Raw genomic sequence first — 22,935 nt, 5'->3', positions numbered from 1 at the left:
GGCTAGCGACCAGGGAAGAGGCTGACCCAGGTCACAGGCATGGGGACAGGGAAGAGGCTGAATGAGGCCGTGGTCATGGGGACGAGGCTAAGCATTTTCATCCAGGAGCAGAAAAGGGGTAGTTGGCCAGGGCTTGCGAGGAGGAGCTGGTGGGCAGTACCCAGGGGTCAGGCTGGGCTCCTCCAGACTGCCAGGTGCCCCCATTGCCCTGTGGTGAGATGGCACAAGGGGCGAGATGTTGAGAGCCCCTAATAGGATGCTCCCCGCGAGAGGATTTACTGTGGAGCCACTGAAGGGTCTGGCTTTGTACCTGGTGACACATCCTGCCTCGAGAGAGGACATCTCCGGGAGCGCTGAAAAGTGACAGGTGGGCGCCTGCCAAGACGGAAGGCAGAGGTCTGGGTTCTCAAGGCGTGGAACTGGGGTTTGGACCAAGTGTGACCAGAGCTCCTGGGCATGGTGGAGGACGGGGCATCTGCTGACCTCCGACTGATACTAATAAAATAACGGCTCCTGCTTTGGAAATACTTACTGTACTCCAGGCCCTGTGCCATGCGTTTTACTTCCATCATTTCGTTTAATCCTCATAACCGCCCCATAACAATAATAACCACTACAATAATAATAATAGCTAACACTTGTATTGTACTTACTAGGCCCCAGGCCTTCTTCTCAGCATTTTACATGTATTAGTTCATTTTTAATTTTCACAATTCTGCGAAGTAGACACGACTATCCCCATTTTACAGAGGAGGAAACTGAGGCACAGAAAAGCTATGTAACTTGTCTAAGTTTGCAGAGCTAGGAGCAAGGATGCGGATGGAGGGCTGTCTGACCCCCTACCTGAGCTCTGACTCCTTCCTCATCCTGCCTCTCACAGCGTCTTTGCTTGCTGAAGGCAGGGATGTCCAGGGTCAAAGCACAGGCAGTGGCATAAATGAGGGCAGCTGGAAGAAGAGGGAGGGATGGAGTGGGAGGGAGGGGTCTGCATCATTAGTGCTTTCTGAAGGGGAGCCACTGCGGGTGACATTGTGCCCCCCAGAGGAGCTGCAGTTCCCTGGGGCTCAGAGTGGGTGGGTCCCGGAGCCCCGGGATGGGTGGGGCTGGGGGGACTGAAGATCTAGGCTTTAGAAAAGGGAGGCAGAGTAAAGTGACTCGTTGGTGACACTCGTCACCAACTGACTCGGTGACAAGGAAGTGACAAACTTCTCTGTCCTCCCCCACAGTCCTCGTACCCCATGTGGCTCCGCACCCTTGGTGGCCTGATGAGATTCAGTGGACTCTTTGTGGGCCTTTTCTTCCGGCCCCTGTTGGCCACTCCCTTCTTCTTGCGTTGGCTCACTACAGCTGCTGTTAACCTACCCCTCGATCCCCCGCTCCGCCACCATATACCACCCCCAAAGCCAGCTTGGGGTCCGCGCTAACCCCCTGTGCAGACGACGCCCCCATCTTCATCCAGACCTCCGTCCTGAGCCAGGGCACTGCCCGCCTAAACCTCCCCGACATCTCCCCTGGGTTAAGAACGAGGTTAGAGCGTGGACCCACGACCCCGCCATCCTTGCAGAATTGGACTCCAGCTCTGACCTGCCCTTCTGGCCTTGTTTCGGATCCCTCTATGCGCTCCAAACTCTAGCCAAACCCAGCTGCTCCGTCCCTGCTACTTTCCCATCTCAGTGCCTTTGAACGTGATGTCCACTCAACCTGGGATACTCTCGCCACCCTCCTAGCTAGCCAGTGTCTGCTCACTCCAGCACCCTCTCCTTCAGGAAGCCTCCCCTGACCTCCCAGGCTGGGTGTGCTGCCTCCTCTGTGCTGACTGTAGCTCCTTGTGATTAACTGAAGAGGAGAGGCAGGTGGAGACACAGAGCACAGAGAAGAAAGATGGCTCCCAACGAGCCCTCACCCGGCGCTCCTGCCCCGGCGTTGTCCCCTCCGCTTATCTGGGCCAGCCCTATGATCTGTTCTTGAGGAACGTGATGGAAGTCGTGCCACAGCACTTCCAAGCCAAAGCCACAAGCAGCGTGTAAGAAACAAAGAGAAGTCAAACAACATGGAAGCGGTCAGACTACAGCCTACCCTGAGAGTGCCACGCTGTGGGGGGGGCACGGGCTGGCCACCGGAAGTGGCCACGTGGAGACAGGGAGAGATGTCCAGTGGCCCCCAGCTCTCACAGCCATCCCAGCTGAGGCACCAGATACATGAGGGAAGAAGCCATCTTGGATGCCCAACCCAGCTGAGCCTTCAGACGACTCCAGCCCAGCCACATGTGGCGGCAACTGCACAACAGACACCAAGAGAACTGCCCAGCTGAGCCCAGTCGAGCCACAAGACCACGAGCGGTAACAAAGAGCTGTGTTCTGGGCCATTAAGGCTGTGGCAGTTGGTTAGGCAGCAATAGAGAATTGAAACAGTCGGTAATTTAATGCCTACACAGCCCTCCGTGGGAGACATCATCGTCCCCATTCAACACATGGGGAAAAAAGCCCAGAGAGGGATGTGACCCGAGGAGGTTCACACGGCCAGCCAGAGGCAGCAGCGGGCTCGGAACTCAGGCGGGTCAGCCTGATCCCCCAGCCTCGGCTCTTTCCAGAGCACACGCCTGGCTGCCCGAGGAGACCAGACCTTGCAGCCAAACCACATGATTTTGGCCAAATTCTCTGTTTGAGAGGTTACTGGGGTTTTCCCCAGGTGGCTCACCTGGGCACCTGCTGGAACCCTGGCTCTTTTTTTTTTTTTAACTGAGACATGGTTCACACACAAATGCACAAATCGTTAAGTGCACAGTGTGGTAAATTTTTACATGGTATCCAGCCATGTGACCACCACGCAGATCAAGACATGGAACATTTCTGGCACTCCAGAAAGTTCCCTCGTGCCCACTGCTCGTCAATGTGCCCCGCCCCACCCAGAGCCGAGAGGTACCCACTGTTCTGATGCCTATCGCCACAGGAACAGCTCTGCCTGCTCTTGGACCTCATATAAATGGGATCGTGCAGCGTGTGCTCTTTTGTGGCCGGCTGCTTTGGCTCAACATTATGTCCAGAAGATTCATCACGTCACCCTCTCCGGTCTTCACCATCTTAGCCACAGCCCTGCGCGTCAGACAGCCCCGGCCGGGCCTGCAGCAGCTCAGAAATGGGGCCTGTTCCCAGCCCCACGTGTGGCCAGTATCAGCACAGCCAGCCAGCCGTGATGAGGCCTCCCAGCCCGGTGGGCCTGGAGTGGCCATGTCCACTGCCCCGACCCGACCCCCTGCCCAGGGCTGGACAGGACTTATGGGTACAGCCTCAATATACGGCTGGGGCTGAAAGATACCCAAATTGACGGAGAAGCAGATTAAGGCTCAGAGAGGGGACGTGGCTTGCCCACGGTCAGCCAGGGGTGAAGTCTCAGCGCTGGTCCTCTTTCTAAGGCCTGGGCCCAGTGCCCGCCCAGGACTTGTCAGACTCTGAGGTGCACGTGGATCGCGGGGGCCGTGTTCAAGCGCAGCAGGCCGGCTGGGGCCCGGACCTGGTATTTCCAACAACTCCCCAGCTCGTGGCTGCCGCTGGTCTGCAAACTCCACATGGAGCTGCAAAGCCGTCGCCTGGCGGAGGAACTAGTCTCAACTCCACCCTCAGAAGCCCACAGGCCACCCCCGAGGAAGGGTGGAGCGCTGGCGGTGTGGCTGATGAAGCCGCTTAAGAAACCCCGACCTCCACGGCCCGCCCTGCCCCAGCCATCTAGGACACCAGAGCTGCCGGAACATTTTATTAAGTTAAGAAGGCTCATGGAGCAGAGGAGAGACACCTTCACGGGGTGGCTCCAGCGCTTCCACGCCCAGCACCTCCAGAGGAGGAGGTACGGCCTGGGGACAGCTGCTGGCTCCCTCTGTCCATCTGTCCCTCCGCCAGAGCCCCAGGGTGTGGGTCCCCCAGGGCAGGAAGTAGTTAGTGGGAGGTAGGGTGGCTGGCCCCCTGCCTCTCCCACAGAGTCCACCCTGCCATGGCCGCTGCTGGGCCCCCACCAGACCCCGGGCAGGGCCACAGGCCCAGAAGCCCAGGCAGGTGGCTGTAGACAGAGCCCAGGCCAGTGTGGAGGCACACGGCCACCAGGTACTGCTTTTTAAAAGGTATAAAGTGTTTTGGGGAAAAAATTCTATATAAAAATCTCTTCACATATAAAATCCTGAAGAAGGTGCAAGATAAGACCCAGTGCGAGGGGCGCGCTCAGATACGCAGAGTGTGTGTGTGTGTGTGCGCCTGTGTGTGTGTGTGTGTGTGTGTGTGTGTGTGTGTACGTGCGGCCCACAGAGGGTGGGGAGAAAGCTTGGCTTCTGACTTCCATCCAGTAGGGAAGGAGGGCGACTGGTCCCCTTGGGCGGGGGGTCTGCAGCGGGGCTGGACCACGAGGACCTGGAAGACAAGAGCAGGGGAGCTGAGGGCTGGGGAAGCCCCAGCCTTGGCCCTGGCCCCTGGCTTGGGCCAGGCAAGGGTGGCCAGTAGGTCCTTCCAATGCCTCTCAGCCCAAAGGCCAGATCTGCTCCTCTGGGCTTCTCCCCAAGCTTGGCCCACAGGGTGGCCTCTCCTACATGCCTTAGGAAGTCCACAAGGACTTGTCACGAAGAGGAAGCTCCAGGCAGATGCGGCGTTAGGGAAAGCACCATAAAAATGTTCCAGACCCTGCTAACTCAAGGGTGACCCTGAGACTAAGGCGGGCAGAGGGCCGGCCTCCATCAGGCTGCGGGGGTGCAGCTGGGCGGAAGGCATTCTGTGAGGATCAGGCACCCGGGTCTGACGGCTGGGGGTGGAGAGGACGCGGGAGCCTGGGCAGATCAGCCAGGGGCGCTGTCAGCCCTGGGCAGGGGCGGGGCCTCATCAGGCTGCGGGGGTGGCGCTGTGTTAAGAGCACCCGCTGTCACAAGGGGAGACACAGCAACAACCAGATCCTGAACCGCACTTCCCACCCATGAAGGAACGTGCTCAAGTTTACAAAATGTACCCTGACTGATCCCCACGACAACCCCATGTTGCTGGTGTCACTGAGCCCATTTCAGAGAAGGAAACAGAGGCCAGGAGAAGGAAGTGTCCTGGCCCGAGTGGCACAGTGAGTCAGGTGAGGATGAGCCTGGAGCTCACACCTCCAGGCCCGGTGCCCCGCCCGGCCTCACCCCTGCCCACCCCTGGTGGCCACCCCGTGGCACCTACCTCTACTCGGCCAGGCTGTTGCGCACAGCCTCCTTTTCCTGCAAGGCAGCCATGGCGAGGCGCAGGTGCTCCTTCAGCTGCTCGATCTCCCGCTCTGACCGTGTCTTGATGTGGTTCAACTCCACGTACACGTCCTGGTACTTTCCCGAGGTGAAGCGCTTGTCCTGGGGGCCAGGGGGGCTGTGAGGGCAGAAGCCCTCCCTGCCTGGCCCTGTGCCGAGGCTGGACAGCAGCCCTGCCCACCTGGCACAGGCCCACCACGCTCCCTCCCAGCCAGCACAATGCAGCCAGGCCCCTCCACAGCCCCCTGGGCCTTGTCCCTCCAGGTGCCCCCCGGGGCGGCCCCCACCCCGGGCCTCCCCTCCCAGCACCCCCCAGTGACACAGGTGTGGGCATCATTTTCATCCCGCTCGAGATGAGAGCAGAGCCTCAGGGAGGTGACGCTGTTGCCCAAGGCCACACGGCCAGGAGGGGCTGGGATGAGACCCAGCTTAGCCTGGCCCAGGGCCAGGGCCTTTTCCATGAGTCTGGCTCACACGCTCATAGAGCCACCAGCACACAGAGGGTGTCAAAGGCACAGGGACATGGCACCAAGCTGTCACCGACGGGCCACAGACGCACAGAGCTGAGCCTGAAACGCCCGGCCCTCCCAATGGCGGGGCCCGCAGCCCATTCCTCACGGAGCAGACGCTCCGCACAGGCAGGCTGCCTGTCCCGTCCTGGGCTCTCTCCCAGCACCTCGCCCAGTGCCTGACACACAGGAGGCACTCCGGGAATATTTGCTGGTAAACGAAAGCAAGTGCGGCCTCGGGCAAGGCCCCTTCCTTTTCTTAGCCTCAGTTTCTCTGTCTGTAAGTGGGGATAATGACACCTCTGTGGGAGAGGCTGGGCAGAGCCAGATGAGAGGAGGAGGGGGGAGTGGCCAGCACAGAGCAGGTGCTCACAGGACGGGCATTCAGGTAGATCAGAGGTTCCCCCGCCCTGCGGACCCCCGCCCGGCCAGCGGGCCCTACCTTCTGCATCATCTGGAGCTCGTCCCGGAGGCATTGCACCTCCTTCTTCAGGTACTGAAGTTCGTTCTCCTTCACTCGCAGCAGCACCTGGGGTCATGGGTGCCAGGCTGACCAAAGGCCAGAGGCCAAGGCTACCCTGACCCACAGCACCCTGCTGCCTGGCTTCTCCTTGCTTCAGGCCCCAAGAGTGCAGCTCCCAACCTGCACCAAGACCCGCTCCACCTCAGGGGCAGACTCCTCCAGGAAGCCCTCTCTGATTTCTCCTCGCTCCCTCATCTCTGTCCACACCATGTGAGTGGGTATCTTATGGTCACCTCAGCTGTGGCCCCAACACAGTACCAGGCCCTCAACTTGAGGGCAAAGAGGACGAAAAGAAGCCACAGTGTGATGCTACTGTGAACCAGAGAGGGCTGGGCCTCCCTGCGGGCCCTCCTTAACCCCTTGCGAAACCCTGAGGGCCAGGTGTTGCTATGCTGACCTGACCAAGGAGGAGACAGGCTCGGCCTGTTAGGAAGATTCAACCAACTAACCGTACACAGGGCTTACAGAACTGCCAGGCACAGAGGAAAGCTGCATATAAACTTTAGTTAAATAAAACAAAGACTCAGGTGATCCTGGGATCACACACACATTTTCTCACTCCAGGTTCTCCAGGTAAGGGAGGTGCTAGCATCATTTTATAGATGAGCTACTGGGGCTCAGAAAGGTGAGGTGACTTGTCATGGTCACACAGCAGGGAGGTGGCAGGACGCAGACGGGAAGGCTGGGCTCTGGCTGCAGGGCTTCCGCCCCACCCAGTAGTGCTGGGCACACACAGGTGTCCTTCCTAACTGCGGGTGCCTTTCCTCACTGGGGCCTAGCCCCTCGGAGCCACAGTGCTCCCGCTGCAGGGCACACCCAGCCTGTCGGGTTGCCAGCCCCAGGCCCCAAGCCGGCCGGGTGGCCTGGCAGGAGGGGCGGGCGCTCACCTCCAGCTCACAGGAGCTCCGCTCGCTGCCGCGCCCACAGCCACTGCCTGTGCCCTGCGAGGCGATGAAGCCGCGCAGCCGGTCGATCTCCTCTGACAGGCGGGTGTGCAGCTCCTGGGAGGGGTGGGGTGGTCAGTGCAGGGAGGCTGGACCGCCCATTCCCCTCCCCACCCCCACCGGGACCGGGATTGCCCATCCCCAACCCCCTACCCCGACTGCCCATGCGCCACCCCCACCAGGGGCCAGGACTGCCCACGCCCCAAGCCCCAACACACCGTCCACCCCCGGAGCGGGCCCACCTGGTTGTGGCGCAGCAGCTCCTGGCCCTCCTGCTGGCAGCGCCGCAGCGTGTGCTCACGCTCCTCCGCCTGCCGCGTCAGGGCCCCGATCTCCAGGCACTTCTGCGAGTACTGCTCCGACAGCACCTGCAGCTCCCGCTTCAGCGCCTCCACGTCTGACCTGCCGGGGCGGAGCAGGGCCAGGATGGCTGGGCTCTCCCGCCCTCCACCAAGCCCGGAGTCGGGTCATGGCAGCCTCTAAACAGCTCAGGACTCCTGGGTTCCCGCCCTCCTTCTGCCTTCAGCCCACTGTGGGGCTGTGAACTGCTGACAGCCTCTCTGGGCTGCACGAGCTCCTCTGTGAGAGGCTGGGTTGGAGGAGCCCATCTCCAAGGCCCCCACAGCCCCACTGTTCCAGATCTGTGCTCGGGGTGGGAAGGGACACCTACTGGCCAAGGGTGATACTGCAGCCCAGCTCTAGGGGACACTAAAGAGGAGAAGAGGAGTGTGGATGCTGAGTCTGGGTAGACAAGAAGGGGCCTAAAGAACTGTCTATGTGGACTGGCCTGGGGGTCTGGCTGAGGCCCTGCTGCTTCTGTACCCTGTGCCACGTGACTGCAGGAGGAGTCTCAGCTGGGGGCAAACTGACGTGTCCTCTGCCAAGAGGTTTCAGCACAGGTCCCGACTTATAACCACCAGGGTGGACAGCTGGGCCCCTGGCTCAGATGGAGGCCCAGCCTACAGACCCCAGGGCCAGGTGCCATCTTACTGGTGCTGCTTCCGGAGGCCGTCCGGGCCCTGCTGGAGACTCCGTGTCTTGCTCAGCTCCCGGCTCAGCTCCTCCTGGTAGGCCTTTTTCATGGCTTCGATGGCTGGAAGCAGGCAGAGAGGTTCAGGGGAGACGGAAGTGGGGTCAGGAGCACCAAGCTCCACCTCCCCTGAGACTCCACATGGACCATGGAGATAGGAGCAGGGAGTGGTATGCAAAGAGCACTGGACCAGGCTGTGTCTTAAACTGAGTGGCTTTGGGTAAGTTGCTTAACCTCTCTGAGCTTGTCTATCAAGGGAGGATAACAAGCCTGGTCTGATGGACCCCACTGGGGAGACACCTCAGTGTCTGACCACTGGTACCTCTTGTTAGTGATTTCTGGGTAAGACCCCACACGGCCCTCCGTGCAGAACCTGGAGGTTCTTTAACAAGGTACATCTGCCTTGCCCAGCCTAGTGACCAAGAGTGCAGACTCTGCAGTTGGTACAAATCTGTGTGACTTTGAACAGGGGGCTTAACCCCTCTGTGCCCCAGGTTCCTTATCTGGAAAACAGGGATAACAGCACCTCTGTCATGGGTTATTGGAAGATGTGTCCAGGGCATTTAGAACAATGCATGGCACAGAGGAAACGCCTGGACGTTAGCTCTCACTGGTTTATTTTTCAGACTGTGAGCTCCCAAGGACCGAGTCTTTTCACGCTCACATGAGGTTGTTGTGAGGATTAAACAATCCTCATCCACAGTCTTATCCATAATTCCCAAATCCAAAAGCTCCAAACACTGAAAGTTTTTCATAAGTCTTTTGGTGGCAATCCCCAACCTGAACGAACACAAAGCTATTTGTGGTCATTATTATCCCACTTAAGTGTGACTTTGAGAAATTTCACTGCAAAAACCTTGGTGCTAGATTTCAGGGTGAAGCCCAGACCCTGCTGGGATGGGGGGATATCTAATAAACGCACTGGGCTATCTTCCTAAAATGCAAAACACACAGGCCCCCAGGGTGCGGGATGAAGGGCCATGGGCTTGAGTGTGTGAAGCCCTTGGCAGGTGGCAAGTTCTAGATCATGTGACCTCTTTCATCATTTCCATTATTCTGCCAACCCCACGGCGCACCCCTAGGATGTGCCAGGCACACACAGCAGTGACAGAGCTTGAGCATTCCTGTTTCTGGCTTGGGAGAGCAGAGGGCAGGCTTCAGAGCATGGTTTTGCAATCGGAGTGCCCTGGGCTCCGACTCCAGCTTCTGCCACCTTCAAGCTATGCCCATGCGGGCATATGGGCATATGGGACAAGTCACGAACCTCTCTGAGCCCCCGTTTCCTCATTTGTGAAATGGGGTCACTCCCTTAGGCACTGCAAGGACTGGGTTATGTCACATGGGTGCTGAGGCTCAGTAAACACCCCCCCCAGCCCCGAGTCCAGCCTGTGTGCCCAGTGAGGCTGTGGCCCTCCTGTGAGGACAGGTCTGTGGCTGAGCAGTCCCTCCCCAGCACACTTATGGGCCTGGGCGTGGAGCTGGAGATGGTGTATGTTGGGGGCTTGAGGTGGACCTCCCAGTGGCCACAGGCCCCTGAGGGTGAGGAGTCACAACCCATTCTGGGAGGGGGGGGTTTTACTGCCTCAGTTTCCCCTTTTCAAGTAGGGTCAGAGGCCGAGTTTTGGGGGCTTCCAACCCCTCCTGACCCTTTAACCCAAGTTTGGCACTGAACCTGCACCTCTTATTTAAAGGCCTCCTGAGTCCAGTTAGGAGAAGCCTCAGCCTGGAGGCTTGTGAGGCCCAGCCCCCCGTGCTGCTCCTGCCTGGGGTCCTCACCTGAGGCTGTGGCTGCCGTCTCCTCGGCCAGGAGCCACTCCTTCTCCTGCTGCAGCCGCTGCAGCTCGCGCTCATGGTGCCGCTGCAGCTCCCCCATCACCTGCTGGTGCGAGGACTCCATCTCGGCCAGGCTGCGCTCACACGCCTCCTGCGGGTTGGAGGCCGGGAGGTCATGGGGCTGCCCTGACTGCCAGGAGAGCGGCTCTCTCCCAGCCTGGGGCAAAAGGCCTCAGGGGAAATCCTGCCCTGGTCCGGGCTTCAGCCCTCTCCCTGGACCCTGGCACCACCAGCCTGCACCTGCCCCCGAGCCGCAAACGTCACCCTGTCACTTACCAGCTTCAGCCCTTCCAAGGCTCCCAATCCTATAGGGTCAAGTCCCTGCTCCTGGGTCTGACCCTTGTGGCCTCATCCCTGGCCCTTCCCCCAAGAAACCCCATCGTTATGAAAACAGTTCATGGCAGGTTCACGCCTCTGAGCCTTAGCTCATGCTATTCCCACTGCTGGGAACATTCTTTGGCAACTTCCTCTTCCCAGGTCGTTCACTTGGCCTGCAGCCCAGCTCAAACGTCCTCCTAGCTCTGTCTCTGGGCAGCCTGTCTCCTGCCTCAAGAGGCTCTGCTTCGGTCAGGACGTAAGTTTCCTGAAGACGGGGAAGGTCTGACCTAGCTTGGAGTCAAGCCAGCACCTGACTGTGGCAGGTGCTGAGTGAGTGAGATGACATCACAAAATGGGGCCGTGTCGAAAAGACTGGCAAGTATTTAAAAGACAGATAAAACCCACTGCTGGGAGAGTCAACTGTGGCGGGGTGCATGGAGGGCAGTCTGGTGGCATCGTCACAGTTTTAATGACCCCATCCCTTGACCTGACAGGTCCACTCCTAGGAATGACCCCATAGAAAGTCACATGTGTGCAAAGACTCTTGGACAAAGGTATTCCCTATGGCAACATTGGTAACAGATGAAAACTGGAAACAATCTAATGCCTAAGAGGGGAGCCTTTAAATAAATGATGGGATCGCGCCTTACAAAGGACCAGGCAGCTGTTCAAAGACAGAGCCACCTGCGTGGGCGGCTGCGGAAAGCTGTCCCGAAAGTTAGGTGATGAAACCTGGCTTCTGAGAACACGCGCTCACGGAAACGAAGCACGCGGAGCCGTCCAGCCGAGAACATGAACGTGAACGCAGAGGAAGAGGAGGATGCGTGGGAGGAAGAGTAGTGGCCCCCCGAAGATGTCCACGTCCTACTCCCCAGAACCTGCATTACCTCACACGGCAGGGGGATTCGAGGCTGATAATCAGCTGACCTTAAAACAGGGAGACTATCCTGGGTTGTCCACGGGGCCCCATGTCATTGCAGGGTGCTTAGATGTGGAAAAGGAGGCAGGAGAGCAGAGCAAGAGGGAGAAGTGAGCATGGAAGATCAGCGTGACGGGAACAAGGAGGACTTCACTCTCCTTCACAGGCTTTGAGGACGAAGGAAGGGGCCACGAGCCAGGGAATGCGGGTGGCCACCGGACGCTGGACAAGGCGAGGAGAGGGATCCTACCTAGAAAGGAACCTGCAGGTACCTGGATTTTAGCCCGGCGAGACCCACGTTAGACTGCTTGCGGCTCTACAGACTGTGAGGTGACAGATGTGTATTATTTGTGTTTGTGGTAATCCGTGACAGCAACAGGAAACTATACAAATGGGCTCGAACGGTCACTGAGGTGACCCCTGGGGCAGGAGCAGGCAGGGCAAGGAGAGTTCACATGTTTATTTCCAACCGTTTGATTTGTTAGAATTATTTTTGAAAATGTAAACATATTTCTTATGTAATCTAAGATCATTAAAAAGAGAAAGGGAAGAGTCAGGGAAGAAACTGAGGCACAGAGAGCCAGATAAGAGACTGCATTCTCCCCCATGCCACAGGGCACCTCCTGGCGAGTGCGGACTGGCCTCTACCTCCCGAGCAGCCACCCCAGAAGGGCAAGGGCCTGGCCTCCCGGGTCCAGTGTTATGAGTGGTGGTGAAGTCTATCTGTCCCGCTGGCCTCTGCACCTGTCCTCTGTGTGTCCCCAGTTAGGACAACAGAACCTGGCTTTGGAGCCCCACAGACCAGGTCCTAGTGCTGGCTGTGCCATGCGGTGAACTTGAACAAGCCCTTTCCCCTCTCTGAGCCTGTCTCCTCACCTGTAACACAGGCCCCAGAAAACCAACTCACGAGGGTCCCTAAGGAAAGCCAGCACCCAACTGTGGAGACCACCCACCTGTAGAGACTGGAGCAATACGGGGGGTGGGGACTGGTGCTCTTAAAGGGCCAGATCAGGCAGGCAGACCCAGCAGCTAATAGGGTGTCTGGAGGCTGATGTCAGGAGGTGGGAACCAGCCCATGAGGAGGGGTCCTAGAAGGCCAGGTGCTTCTCTGACCTACCTTCCTGAGGGCCCAGGGTGTTGGCTGCCACCGCTGACATGCATCAGAGTACAGATCCATGGCCCACGGCCCCCACTGCAATAGGCTGGAAGGCTCCCTTTGCCAGAGGAGGCACTAAAGCCGCAGTGGGTGAAGCCCACACCCTGCAGCTGCTGTCCCGTGGTGGCAAACCCCGCCAGCTGGAGGAGGGGCACCCACTCAGCCTGAGCTCCCAGGCTGGGGAATCCGTCCCCACCTGTCACCTGTCCTGGGCCCACTGAATTGCCTCCAGTGCCCGAGGGGACACAGATGGCTCAGCTCCTCTTCTCTGGGGCCTCCGCACCGGGGCCTCCTCCACCCCCGTCTCAGGCTGTCTCCTCATCATTCCCTTCTCTCCTCCCATCCCCAGATTCCGCCTGCTCCCCCTGCCCATCCCAGCCTAACGATGAAATGCTGATGGCCCTTGGAGTGCCCAGTGGGGCGCCTGGGCCCAGGAAGCCTGGACTGCAGACACAGGCCTGCCTCCAGCTTGAAGAACTCGCCGCATCTCTGGGTCTCAGTTTCCCCAGCTGCAAGCTGAGAGGTCAGAGCAGTGCTTTTCAAGTTTCATTTTAGTGATGGAAACCCTTTTCCAAAGGAAATCTAACGCAGGTGCTAATAGTAAAACGGACAAAGATGGAGATGCTCCAATTGCTGGTGGGAGTGAAGGGATCCATCTAGAAAGGCAGCCCCTGGGGCCTCCACAGAGCATGCTGGAAGCCCTCCGGGTGGGGGTCTCTGAGGTGGTCCCAGATGCCTCAAGCTGTGGTGTTGGGCCCCACCCTTCCTGGAGATGCCCCACCCACCCCTTCCTCTGGCATCAAGGGAGGCTTTGACAATAGCCTCCCTCCCCCCTTCCCCTCCCCATGTCAGGGGACCCCAAGCTCGCCCTCCACATCAGGCCCCATCTTCCCTTGGCCCGGGTCTCCCTTCTGCTGAAGGTCCCATCAACTTCTCAGCCCCAGACAGCCCCCTGGCCACGCACAGCAGCCCAAGCCCCAGGGCGCCCGGGGCTCCCCCTGGCTTCCTCGGGCCCAGTCACCCAGTCCCAAGCTCTCCTCCGTCCATGTACCCTCCTGCATCCCTCTCTCCTTCAGCCATTGTCCTTGCTCCTGATGTGGGCCTTGCCCCCTCCCAATCCCCCCCCACCCAACACCACCTTCCCGAGGTCACTGTCAGACCCAAACCTCCTCAGGTCTGCGGAATGAGACCCCAGCCCCCTGGCTTGGCACTGGAGGTGTCCACCATAGGCACCCATTGGCCTTCCACCTCCTGCCACAGCCCATGCTCCCCGCCCACCAGGGCTCAGCTGCTCAGCGCTCGCCCCCAGGAAGCCTTCCTGAGAGCCCTGCACCGCGACCTCCCTCCTCAGAGCTTCTAGAAGGTCCTCCTAACCAGAGCCTGGGATCCCAGCATTCCTTTCCGCTTCAGGCAATGCTGTGCTGACTGGAGGCAGCTAATTTTCAAATCTTTAGGAATGTTGTGATGCAGTTGCTAAGCACAACCATTATGAAAAATTAAATTATAGAAACTTTAAATTACAATAAAAACAAAGCAATTACTCAAAATTCATCACTTCCTGATTATTTCACTGCATTTTATTATCGTCTGTGCTCTCGAGGTTATTTACGTCTGTGTCTGTAGGGTGGGGATGCTCTATAACAGCGTGCACGTATCTTCCCAACTCCGTGTTCAGGGCCATCTGCCACCGTGGGGCATTTACGCATGGAAGCTGGTAGACATTACAGATCGGGGCTGGGTTTATGGTCTTGTTGATTGCCCAGACTTAAGCGAGTGAGGAGACGATGCTAACAATGCAGATTAAACTAAAAGTGTGCCGTATCTATGACCATCACATTGTCAACGGAACAAGAACCTGACACAATATTGACATTGACCAAGTAAAGCTTTGACATACGTCTTCTCATCTTACTCATTAACATAAACAAAAATGTCAACCAACGTTCACGTTAGAACGACACTCGTTTGTCAGTTAGCTGTGGGTACAAGCACTCGGAACAAACAGTCAAAGTATTCTGAGAAAAATCAGTTTGCTAAATGGAATTCACAATAAAACGTATTATGTATTTTTTATTTGTAAGTTGTGTACTAAACATCCTTTGTAGCAGTAAAATTGATAATGAACATATCTAAGTGTGGATGTATATACACACACGTATTTTTCCGTCACAAGTGTTTCCAGACGTGACCAAACGTCCCCAGGGGAACAGAATGAGCCCTGGCTGAGCGCGGCTGTCCTAGCAGCCTGTGCATCCCCCGAGGGCCGTGGAGACTCCCACGGCCCACAGACCGCCTTGGGCAGGGCCTCGGCCTGGCAGGCACAGGCAGGATTTGCCTATTTAGGCGGCAACCCCCAGGGCCTGCCCCTTGGAGCTCCCCCTCTCCCCTGGCTCCCCACTTCCCCAGGGTGGTGCAGGAGAAGGGGTCCGAGTGCACAGGGTCGCCTGGGGGCTCACACAGGGCTCTCAGTCAGCGGACCCAGGCTCAAATCCCACCTCTGACATCTCCAGGCCGGGAGACCTCGGGCAAGTCACATAACCTCTCACAGCTCAGTGGCCTTGTCTGTAAAATGGCACAGTGATCATGTCCACCCACTGGCGAGATTCAGCGGATGACGCATGTCATAGGCCTCACACGGGTCCAGGTACACAGGAAGGGCTCCCAAAAAGTTAGCTGTTTTCTGGAAACTTAGCAACCAGAAACCTGCCCCCATCCCCCACGAAACAGCTCCCCAGCCTCACCTGTGAGATGTAGCCTGGGGGGACGTGGCCGTCCTCCTGGGATCTGGGTGCACCCTGAGGGGCCTCCCCTTGGAGACGCCACACCTCCAGCTGGGCACGTAGAGACTGGACCTGAGAGGGGAGGAGCTGAGGTCAGTGGGGGCCTGGAAGTGGGGAGCGGGCTGGTGGGAGGCAGTGAGGAGCCGTGGGTCAGAGAAGGGGAAGTGGCCCTGGTCTGGAGATGTGGGCAAAGGGGATGTTCCAGCTGCTTCCTGGATGGCCAGGTCAGTGACCCAGGAGAGCTCTGTCCCAGAGAAGACCAGAGAGGGTTTGGAGACGGACACCGTGGTCACAGATATTTACCACATTATGGAGGTGGCAGGGGAAACGTCTTTGAGCCTCAGTTTCCCATCAGTAAAAGCATGATGAGGTCTACTCTGCGGGGCCACGAGACTGCTGTGAGGATTACATGAGCCAATGTGGGCAAAGCGGGCCTAGGACAAGGCTTGGTATGCAGAAGGGGCTCAATAAATGGTCTCTCCCTTCTCTTCCCGCTTCCTTTCTCTGTGGTTGCTGAGGACAGAACTAAGAAGGAAAACAAAAAACAAAAAAACCCACGGTCCAGGAAGGAAAATTCCAGTTCACAAGGAGTCTGAGGTGCCAGCCAGTGCATCTGGGGTGAGCTCCCCATCACTGTAGGTATGCAAGATAAATGGCACAGTGTGACTGCAGGGACAGGAGGGGTGTTGGTGGGGTGACGGGCTCCCAGAGGCCAGCCGTGATGCCTACCTCCTTCTCCAGTGCCTCGTGGCTGTCACTCGGGGGCCCCCGGCGCTCCCCACGGCTTTGGTTCAGCAGGGCGGTCAGAGGCACCCGCTTGTTCTCCCGCAGGGGCAGCTTCTCCAGCTCCTGCCACTTCTTCTCGATCTCCTCGCTGAGCCGGCTCTGCTGGTCCTCAGTCAAAGGGGCGCCCAGGCTGCGGCGCGGCGCCTCACCGGCCGGTGTCTCTGTCGCCCTGCTGTCTGTGGCCTCGAACCACTTGCGTCGCTCCTCAGAGCGCTGAGCAAGGTCCCGCTCCAGCTCCTCCTGCTTGGCTGGACGGTCAAGAGTGCGGGCCGGGGTACGGGCCCGCTGCGGGGAGCCCTGCGTCAGCGGGGAGAGCTCCACATAGTCCAGGGATGGCCGCTGCCCATCTGCCTTCCGCAGGCCGCCGCCCCGGCTGATGACCTCGGAGCCCACGCGCGGCTCCCCCGCCTTCAGGGAGCCCTTCTGGGTGCCATGGCCATGCAGCGTGTTCTCCTTATTGCTGTCCGAGAGCCTAGGGCAGCAGCAGAGCCACATCAGGTGGGACCTTCCCCACTCAGGCCCAAACGAGCACTTCTGGAGTACCACCCAAGGGCCAGGGCCTGGGGATGGACCCCAGGGGAGGAAGCAGCCCCACCTGGAGGTCAGAACTAGATCTTCATCGTTAACAGCCCCGGGAACCATCCCAGCTCCACCACTTACCAGCAGAGGGGACCAGGCCATCTGGCTTCCCTCTCTGAGCCTCAGTCACCTCATCTGTCATATGGACAGTGCCTCTCACAGGAGGGATGAGGACCGGGGGAGCCAATGCATGCAAAGTAACCAGGAAGCCCTTTGCAAATGGCGACCAAAGCGTTATTACTAGAAGTACACGTGAGGCAGGGTCCTGGGCTCCCAGGGAACAGGGGGGATGCCCGTGGTCACTGCCGAGGCTGAGGTGAACAGTGACCTCTGGGTGCACAAAGCAGAGATGGTGGAGACTGAATAAGGTGGCAGCTCTCCTCTTCTTCCACAGCAGTAGCTGGGCACATGGTCGCCCAGCCCAAAACTACACTTCCCAGCATCCCCGGCAGCCACATGTGGCCACGTGACCACATTCTGCCCAGTGGGTGTGAGAGGACTGGGCGTGCCCTGGCCTGGCAACCTACAGTCCTCTGGCCCAGGGGCAGAGCTGTGAGCTGAGGGCCGCAGAGCTGTCCAGGCAGGTCTGGACTATCTACCTCTGAACTGTTCTGGAGAGAGAAATAAACTCTCCCTCGTTGAAGCCACTGTGTTTGGCTATAAACTGAATAGTCCAGCTGTACAGTCCTTCAGAGTTGACAAAGGGCCTCCGTGCACGTCCTCACATGACACTCGGCGTGACAGATCCTCAGCATGACAGATGAGGAATCTGAGACTCGACAAGAAAGCGACTGGCCTTGTTGAACAGCCAGGTGTGGCCAGGCAGGGGGACTCGCACTTCCATTCCTGCTGCCCAAGAGCCACCAATGCAAGCCCCCTGTGGGCGGCCGGGGTTTATACTTTGGGGGCCTCTACCACCAGGTAACTCAGCCCTCCTGCCCCTCTACCCACAGCGACCTCCAGAGGGAGTGAGCTCCCACCAAGACCACCCAGCCATCCCTTCTCCCTACCACAGCCTTAGCCCCCACCGCACAGAGACAGCCACCCACCCAGCGGGGCCCTCTGACTCGCCAGCATCTTCTCCAAAGGGCCGAGGCTCTCCCCACCCTCTGAGGATGCAGGGGATATAAAGCGACGGCAGTCAAACCTCAAATCCTCAATGCGCTTCTGGATGACTCAAGAAGGCTCATTGCCCTCTCCCCAGTTTGTTGACAGAAAAACTGAGGCCCAGAAGGTACAGCCACAGGGCCCTCAGGTGAGTGCCAGAATTCCACTCAGGGATGCAGGGTAAGTGCCTCCCCCAGGCCCCTGTCCAGCCCAGCACGTACTTGGTGACGTCTGGGGCTGAGGTTGGGCGCACGGTCTTCCTCAGAGCTTCGATCCAGTTCCTCCGGATGCCCGAGGTCATGGCCGACAAGGTATAGACAGCATCCTTAGTCTGCAAGTCCACCCCACAGGCAGGTTGCCACCTGGCCAGCCTCATCACTTCGTCCCCACTGTGGACCCCGGGGAGGGGGGCCCTTCCCTCCCAGGAGGGTGTCTAAGCTCTCAAACCTGGAGGCGAGCAGAGGGGCACAACCTCCCTCCTCCAGCCTCAGAGGAGCCCGGCTGCTCCAGTGTCCCCAACATTCAAACCACCCCCGCCAGCGACGCCAGGATCTCCCTGGATGTGCTAAGTGTCGGCAGCAGGGCTGCTGCCTGGCTCTGAGGACGGTCTCTAAATAAATGAGTGACAGGAGCCAGTCTCTGACGGTGAGCCACACTCCACACCAGCCCCTCCTCTGGGGGCCCTCTAGTCGCCCGCCCCCCACCGCAGCAGCCTCACGTGGATCTGGAAGCCGTAGTTTCGCTGCACCGCGAATTCAGTGACATCCGTGCAGGAGCGCAGGTCGATCTCGCCATCCAGCTCGTCCGCCTGCAGCAGGAAGGCCCGCAATGATCCATGCTCTCCGCTGATCCCGCTTGAGCCCCCCAAGCTTCTCCCGGGGGCCCCCCAGCAACTGATGGGGGAGGAGCCCTCTCACTTCGTCTCACCTCCTCGGCGGTGGAGTCCCTGTAGTACTTGAGGCTTGAATCGGTCAACACGAACCAGTGCTTCTTCCACTGGAGAGGAGACGGGGCGGTGAGCGGGGGGTCGTGTGTGGGGAGGGCGAAATGAACGGGTGTCCTGGGCGCTGCCAGGTCAGCCATCCTGCTCACTGTAGGGCCTGGCACCCTCATGGCCCTGCTGAGGGGTGGGGGGCAGACCACAGCACAGAGCCAGAAAATCCACATTGGCAGTCAGCCCCCTATTTCTTCTCTGAGCCTCGGGGGCGGGGTCTGTGAAATGGGTTGGGTCAGTTTCTCCCGGCCCTGCTCTGATTTGGTGACCCTTCCATTCCCCTCCTGATCCTTTCCACCAAGATTGCCAAGGCTCCTACCAGCAGATCCCCCCAGTGCAGACCAGGAAGGGGCTGTGACCTGTGAAAGGTCATTCGCCTAGCAAGTCAGGGACACAAGTCTTTCCATGTGCCCCTCTGGATCGCTTCGGAGGCGAAGGACAAGTCCCCCAGTGAGTAGGATGGAAGGTGGCGTGGGGGAGGAGTCTGAGTGCTGGTCGGATTCTGTTTCTTGATCTGGGTGCTGGTTACGCGCCGTGCTCAGCTTGTGAGAATGCGTTACCCGTACACGCAGGGTTGGGCACCCTTCTGTGGTCTCTCTCTGCTCCAGCGGGGTGAGGCTGGCAGGACACGCAGGAGAGGGACGGGGGCACCAGAATAGCCTGACATGAAACATGCCAAGCTCATCCCACCTCTGGGCTTCTGGCCATTCACTGGAATGCCAGTCGAGGTCCACCCACTGCCAGGGTCAGGACATGCCACCCAGTCCCCAGCCCTCCTGGGGCTCCCTCACATCACTGAGCCCTATCCACACTGTTTGTTATTTCAAGTACTTAGTTTTCTTTCCTCAAAAAGATGGGAAGTTTTCAAGGAAGGGTCAGGATGACGCTTTCTACTTCCTTCCACACTGCCCCTCCTAAGAAACAGGGTTTTAACATCCAACAGATCTAGGTTACAACTATTGTATCCCTTGCTAGCTGTGTGTCTTTAGTCAAGAGTCTCGACCTCTCTGAGCTTCAGTCTTCTGACTTGTAAAGTTGGGCCAATAAGGAGTCCCTAAGCCTTCTCATGAGGTCAGAAGTTCTGAACCCTCCCTTGTAAGTCTCTCACGGCACTTGGCATGGGCACAGGCACTGGGTTGTTGGGGACTGTTCTTCAAGGCTGGCCCTCTCAGAACCACCCTGCTCTCACTGAGGGGCCCAAGTGGCTTCTCAGGACCTCAACTGTCCCTCTATAAAGTGGGGCAGGGCTTCTATGCCAAATGACTTCTTTGGCCCTTCCAGGCCTAGTCTAGGACTGTCTGAGATGAGAGCTGGACCGAGCCCCGTGGGCATCAGGTGCCCCTAGTTCTGCGCCTGGAAGAGATTGAAGCCCTCATGGGCCTGTCCCCTGTCTGTGCACAGGGGCTGGGCTGGCTGAACTCCCAGAGCCCTTCCAGCTCCGACATTCCAAAACCCTGTAAGAGAATGAGTAACGGCCAGTTCTGGGTGGGGCCCATAATCTCTGCCCTTCGGAGACCCTGCAGGGGAGAGGGGGGTCACTGGCCGGGTGCCAGGCCTTGTGTGAGCCTGGAGCACAGCCACCAGAGGACAGGCGAGCAGGCTTCGGGATGGAAAGCCGTGGGCTGGAGGGAATAAAGCATGTGGGTAGGAAACACAATGAGATTCCCTTTGGCTCTGAGCCCTCCCCGGCATGTGGCCTGCACGCAGACCAAGCTGCAGGCGCATGCAGGACAGGGGCCGGGAGACGTCCCCTCCCCAGTGGGGTGGGCAGGAAGCCAGCTCCAGCCTGGCAGCTGAAAGGGCAGAGGCAGTGAAAGGCCACCGTCCCTTCTGGTCCTAAGGATGGACACATTAGAGAAAGGGCAGTGTTATTAGCTGAGGCCCTAGCAGGCATGGGGGCTGTGTGGGACCCTTTACGTGCTTGACCTCTGTGACTCTGTTAACCACCCTGAAAACAATTGTCATTCTCCATTATGCCCATTTCACAGATGGGGTCACTGAGGCCAGAGGAAGCCATGACTCAACCAGTGGGGCCCCAGGTTGGTGAGACATCAAGCAATGTGCTTGAAGCCCCACCCCGGGGGCAGGGGGCTGTTGACGGCTGAGTCTTGGGAATTTGTACATGTCTCAGGCGGGATAACCTCTGTGAATCTTTCCACCCAGCCCCTCGGATGCCAGGAGGGCTCCTGGTGAGAGGAGGGCATGGGTGCAGGGCGTCAGTCACCCCGTCCCTGATGACTTTTATACACTGCAGACTACGCCAAGAGGCTGAGAGATGACCAGCAGCCTCTGTGCTCCCATCCCCACAGCCCAAGGCCCTTTTCTGTTGGACAAGAAACACTGTGCCCTTAGGATTCCCACTCTGGCCCCTCCCCTGCACCCCTTCTACCCAGAGGCCAGGGACAGGCCTGGGAAGCAGCTCAGCCTCCTGGGGTGCCCCAGGGACCCTACAGGGCACTGTGGCAGGTCACCCTCCTGCCCTCCCACTTCAGCCCTCCTACCTCTCCTGGCTCGTCCAGGATCGACATCCATCCTTTCTTGAAGTTGAGCAGATCAGGCTGTGGGGAGACAAGGAGGCAGATGAGTCAGCCAGCAGAGAACCAAAGGAAGCTGGGCAGGAGGGGGTGACTGAGTCTTGTAAGACTGAGGTCCTGGGAAGCCAGGAGAGAGGGCTGAGGGCCCACGTAACCCCCAAATCCAGGCTCCCCAGACACTGAGGCAGCCTTGGCCCCTTTCCCTAACATTCGGCAATCTCTGAGGGCCAAGAGCAGGGGGCCGCCGGGTGACCGGTGCACCCACCACAGCTGTCTCAGCTCCCCTCCCACTGACCTCCTTCCTGACCCAGGAATAAGAGAGAGGGGGCCAGAGAACTCCACCTGCAAAGAGACCCTTAGAGAGCTCAGAACAGGCCGCACCAGCAGGCTGAGCAAACCATCCAGTTCCTCCCACTGATGAGGCTCACCAGGAAAACGCCTTAATGCTCCTGCCCACCCCCAACCCAGGGACCCTCCTGTGGTCCCACCAGCCCTGCTCTGCCCTCATCTCCTGGAGATCCTGAAAGATGGAGTCAGGCCAAGGCTGGGGTCAGAGATCCTCAGTTCCCCCCCATCTCTGGAAGGGCTGAGGAGACGGCACCTCAGTCCTGGCAAGCCCTACCTGCCGGGTGCTGCCCAGCGGGGCACGGCCCCGGGGTCTGAGGGCTCCCAGCTGCAGCATGTTCCACAGGGGCAGTGAGCTAGGTATGCCCACCTAGGCCTGCATGAAGAAGCTGCTCATCCCGGCATTTTCTCTGGCCTTGCCCATCTGGTGGGCGTCAGTCACCAGACCCCTCCTGCCGGCTGGGGAGACCGCTCTCTAGTCTAAGTTCTGTCCCTCTGCAGAGTCTCAGCTCCTGCCCACTGGCAGGGAGGAGAGAGGGGCAGGCCGGGCTGGCGGACGGGGAGGAGGTGGCCACCTGTTGCCATGGCTCTGAGCCCGCCTATCAGCACCTGCATCGCAGCCTCACCAGGCCAAGGTGTCTGGTTGCGTGGAGGGAGCAGGCAGCATGACTCGGGGCTGAGCAGCGATGATGACATGACGATAGCAGCTGGACACCTGGAATCCAGAGCCACCTGACCTGGCCACCTCCCCTGACCCGCCTTCCTCCCAGGGAGCCCTTCTGCTCTTCTTCAGGGGGAGGAAGTGGCCTGAGAGGGGCTTGGGCCAGCAGCCTGGACAACCAGAGCCATTCATAACCATGGCCATGGAACCAGGGGCCCTGGATCTCAGCAGGCCAGCAGCCCCACCCCTGCAATGCACCCCCTCCCTGCATACCTGTCTGAGGGAGGGGACTCGGGCTCTGCTCAGAGCTGGGAAGCCCTGGGGCTGTAGGCCCTGTCTCCCTCCCATGGGTGCCCAGGTCATCCCAAGCTATATTGAAAAGTGGTAGCCATGCTCAGGGCCACCAGGTCACCTGGGTTCACCTCATTCAAACTGGGACCTCCCGTGGCCCCGGGCCTGGCGTGCTGTGGCCAGGCCCCAGGGAAAGCCTGATGAGTCACAATGTACCCTCTTCTATCTCCCTGGTCTAAATTCCTGTGCTTTGGGGGCAGTCTCCACCTCTACCCCCTGGCCCTCAGGAGCCAGGCTTTCTGGGGTCACACGTGGAGCTGGCATCGCTGTGCTGACCCAGGGGAAAGCCCCCAGGAAGGACAAGCAGATGACCTAGCC

The 22,935-nt window shown here is 59.0% G+C and overlaps 1 protein-coding gene across 4 annotated transcripts in view; it reads right to left on the bottom strand.

Moving 5' to 3' along the window:
• Positions 1-3,737: 3,737 nt before the first annotated feature.
• The window catches only part of TRIOBP (TRIO and F-actin binding protein), a 54,823-nt gene continuing 35,625 nt past the window's right edge, over positions 3,738-22,935 (bottom strand). For 2 of the 4 annotated variants that reach the window (XM_070600570.1, XM_070600567.1), the window contains 13 exons: positions 21,228-21,284; positions 18,660-18,728; positions 18,451-18,540; positions 17,954-18,063; positions 15,990-16,518; positions 15,222-15,332; positions 10,031-10,178; positions 8,215-8,317; positions 7,467-7,626; positions 7,168-7,281; positions 6,200-6,286; positions 5,187-5,350; positions 3,738-4,394 (listed from right to left, as the gene is read on the bottom strand). In XM_070600570.1, coding sequence (XP_070456671.1) covers positions 5,189-5,350; positions 6,200-6,286; positions 7,168-7,281; positions 7,467-7,626; positions 8,215-8,317; positions 10,031-10,178; positions 15,222-15,332; positions 15,990-16,518; positions 17,954-18,063; positions 18,451-18,540; positions 18,660-18,728; positions 21,228-21,284 — 1,740 coding nt within the window. In that variant the 3' untranslated portion in view covers positions 3,738-4,394; positions 5,187-5,188. Of the gene's footprint in view, positions 4,395-5,186; positions 5,351-6,199; positions 6,287-7,167; positions 7,282-7,466; positions 7,627-8,214; positions 8,318-10,030; positions 10,179-14,856; positions 15,043-15,221; positions 15,333-15,989; positions 16,519-17,953; positions 18,064-18,450; positions 18,541-18,659; positions 18,729-21,227; positions 21,285-21,882; positions 22,127-22,935 lie in introns of those variants that run through there. The other 2 variants (XM_070600568.1, XM_070600569.1) reach the window with 2 other exon arrangements.

This window comes from Equus przewalskii, chromosome 29 (genome assembly GCF_037783145.1).
Source record: "Equus przewalskii isolate Varuska chromosome 29, EquPr2, whole genome shotgun sequence".
NCBI lineage: Eukaryota > Metazoa > Chordata > Mammalia > Perissodactyla > Equidae > Equus > Equus przewalskii.
Note: the sequence above shows the minus strand (reverse complement) of the source record. Positions and strands in the feature narration are given on the sequence as shown.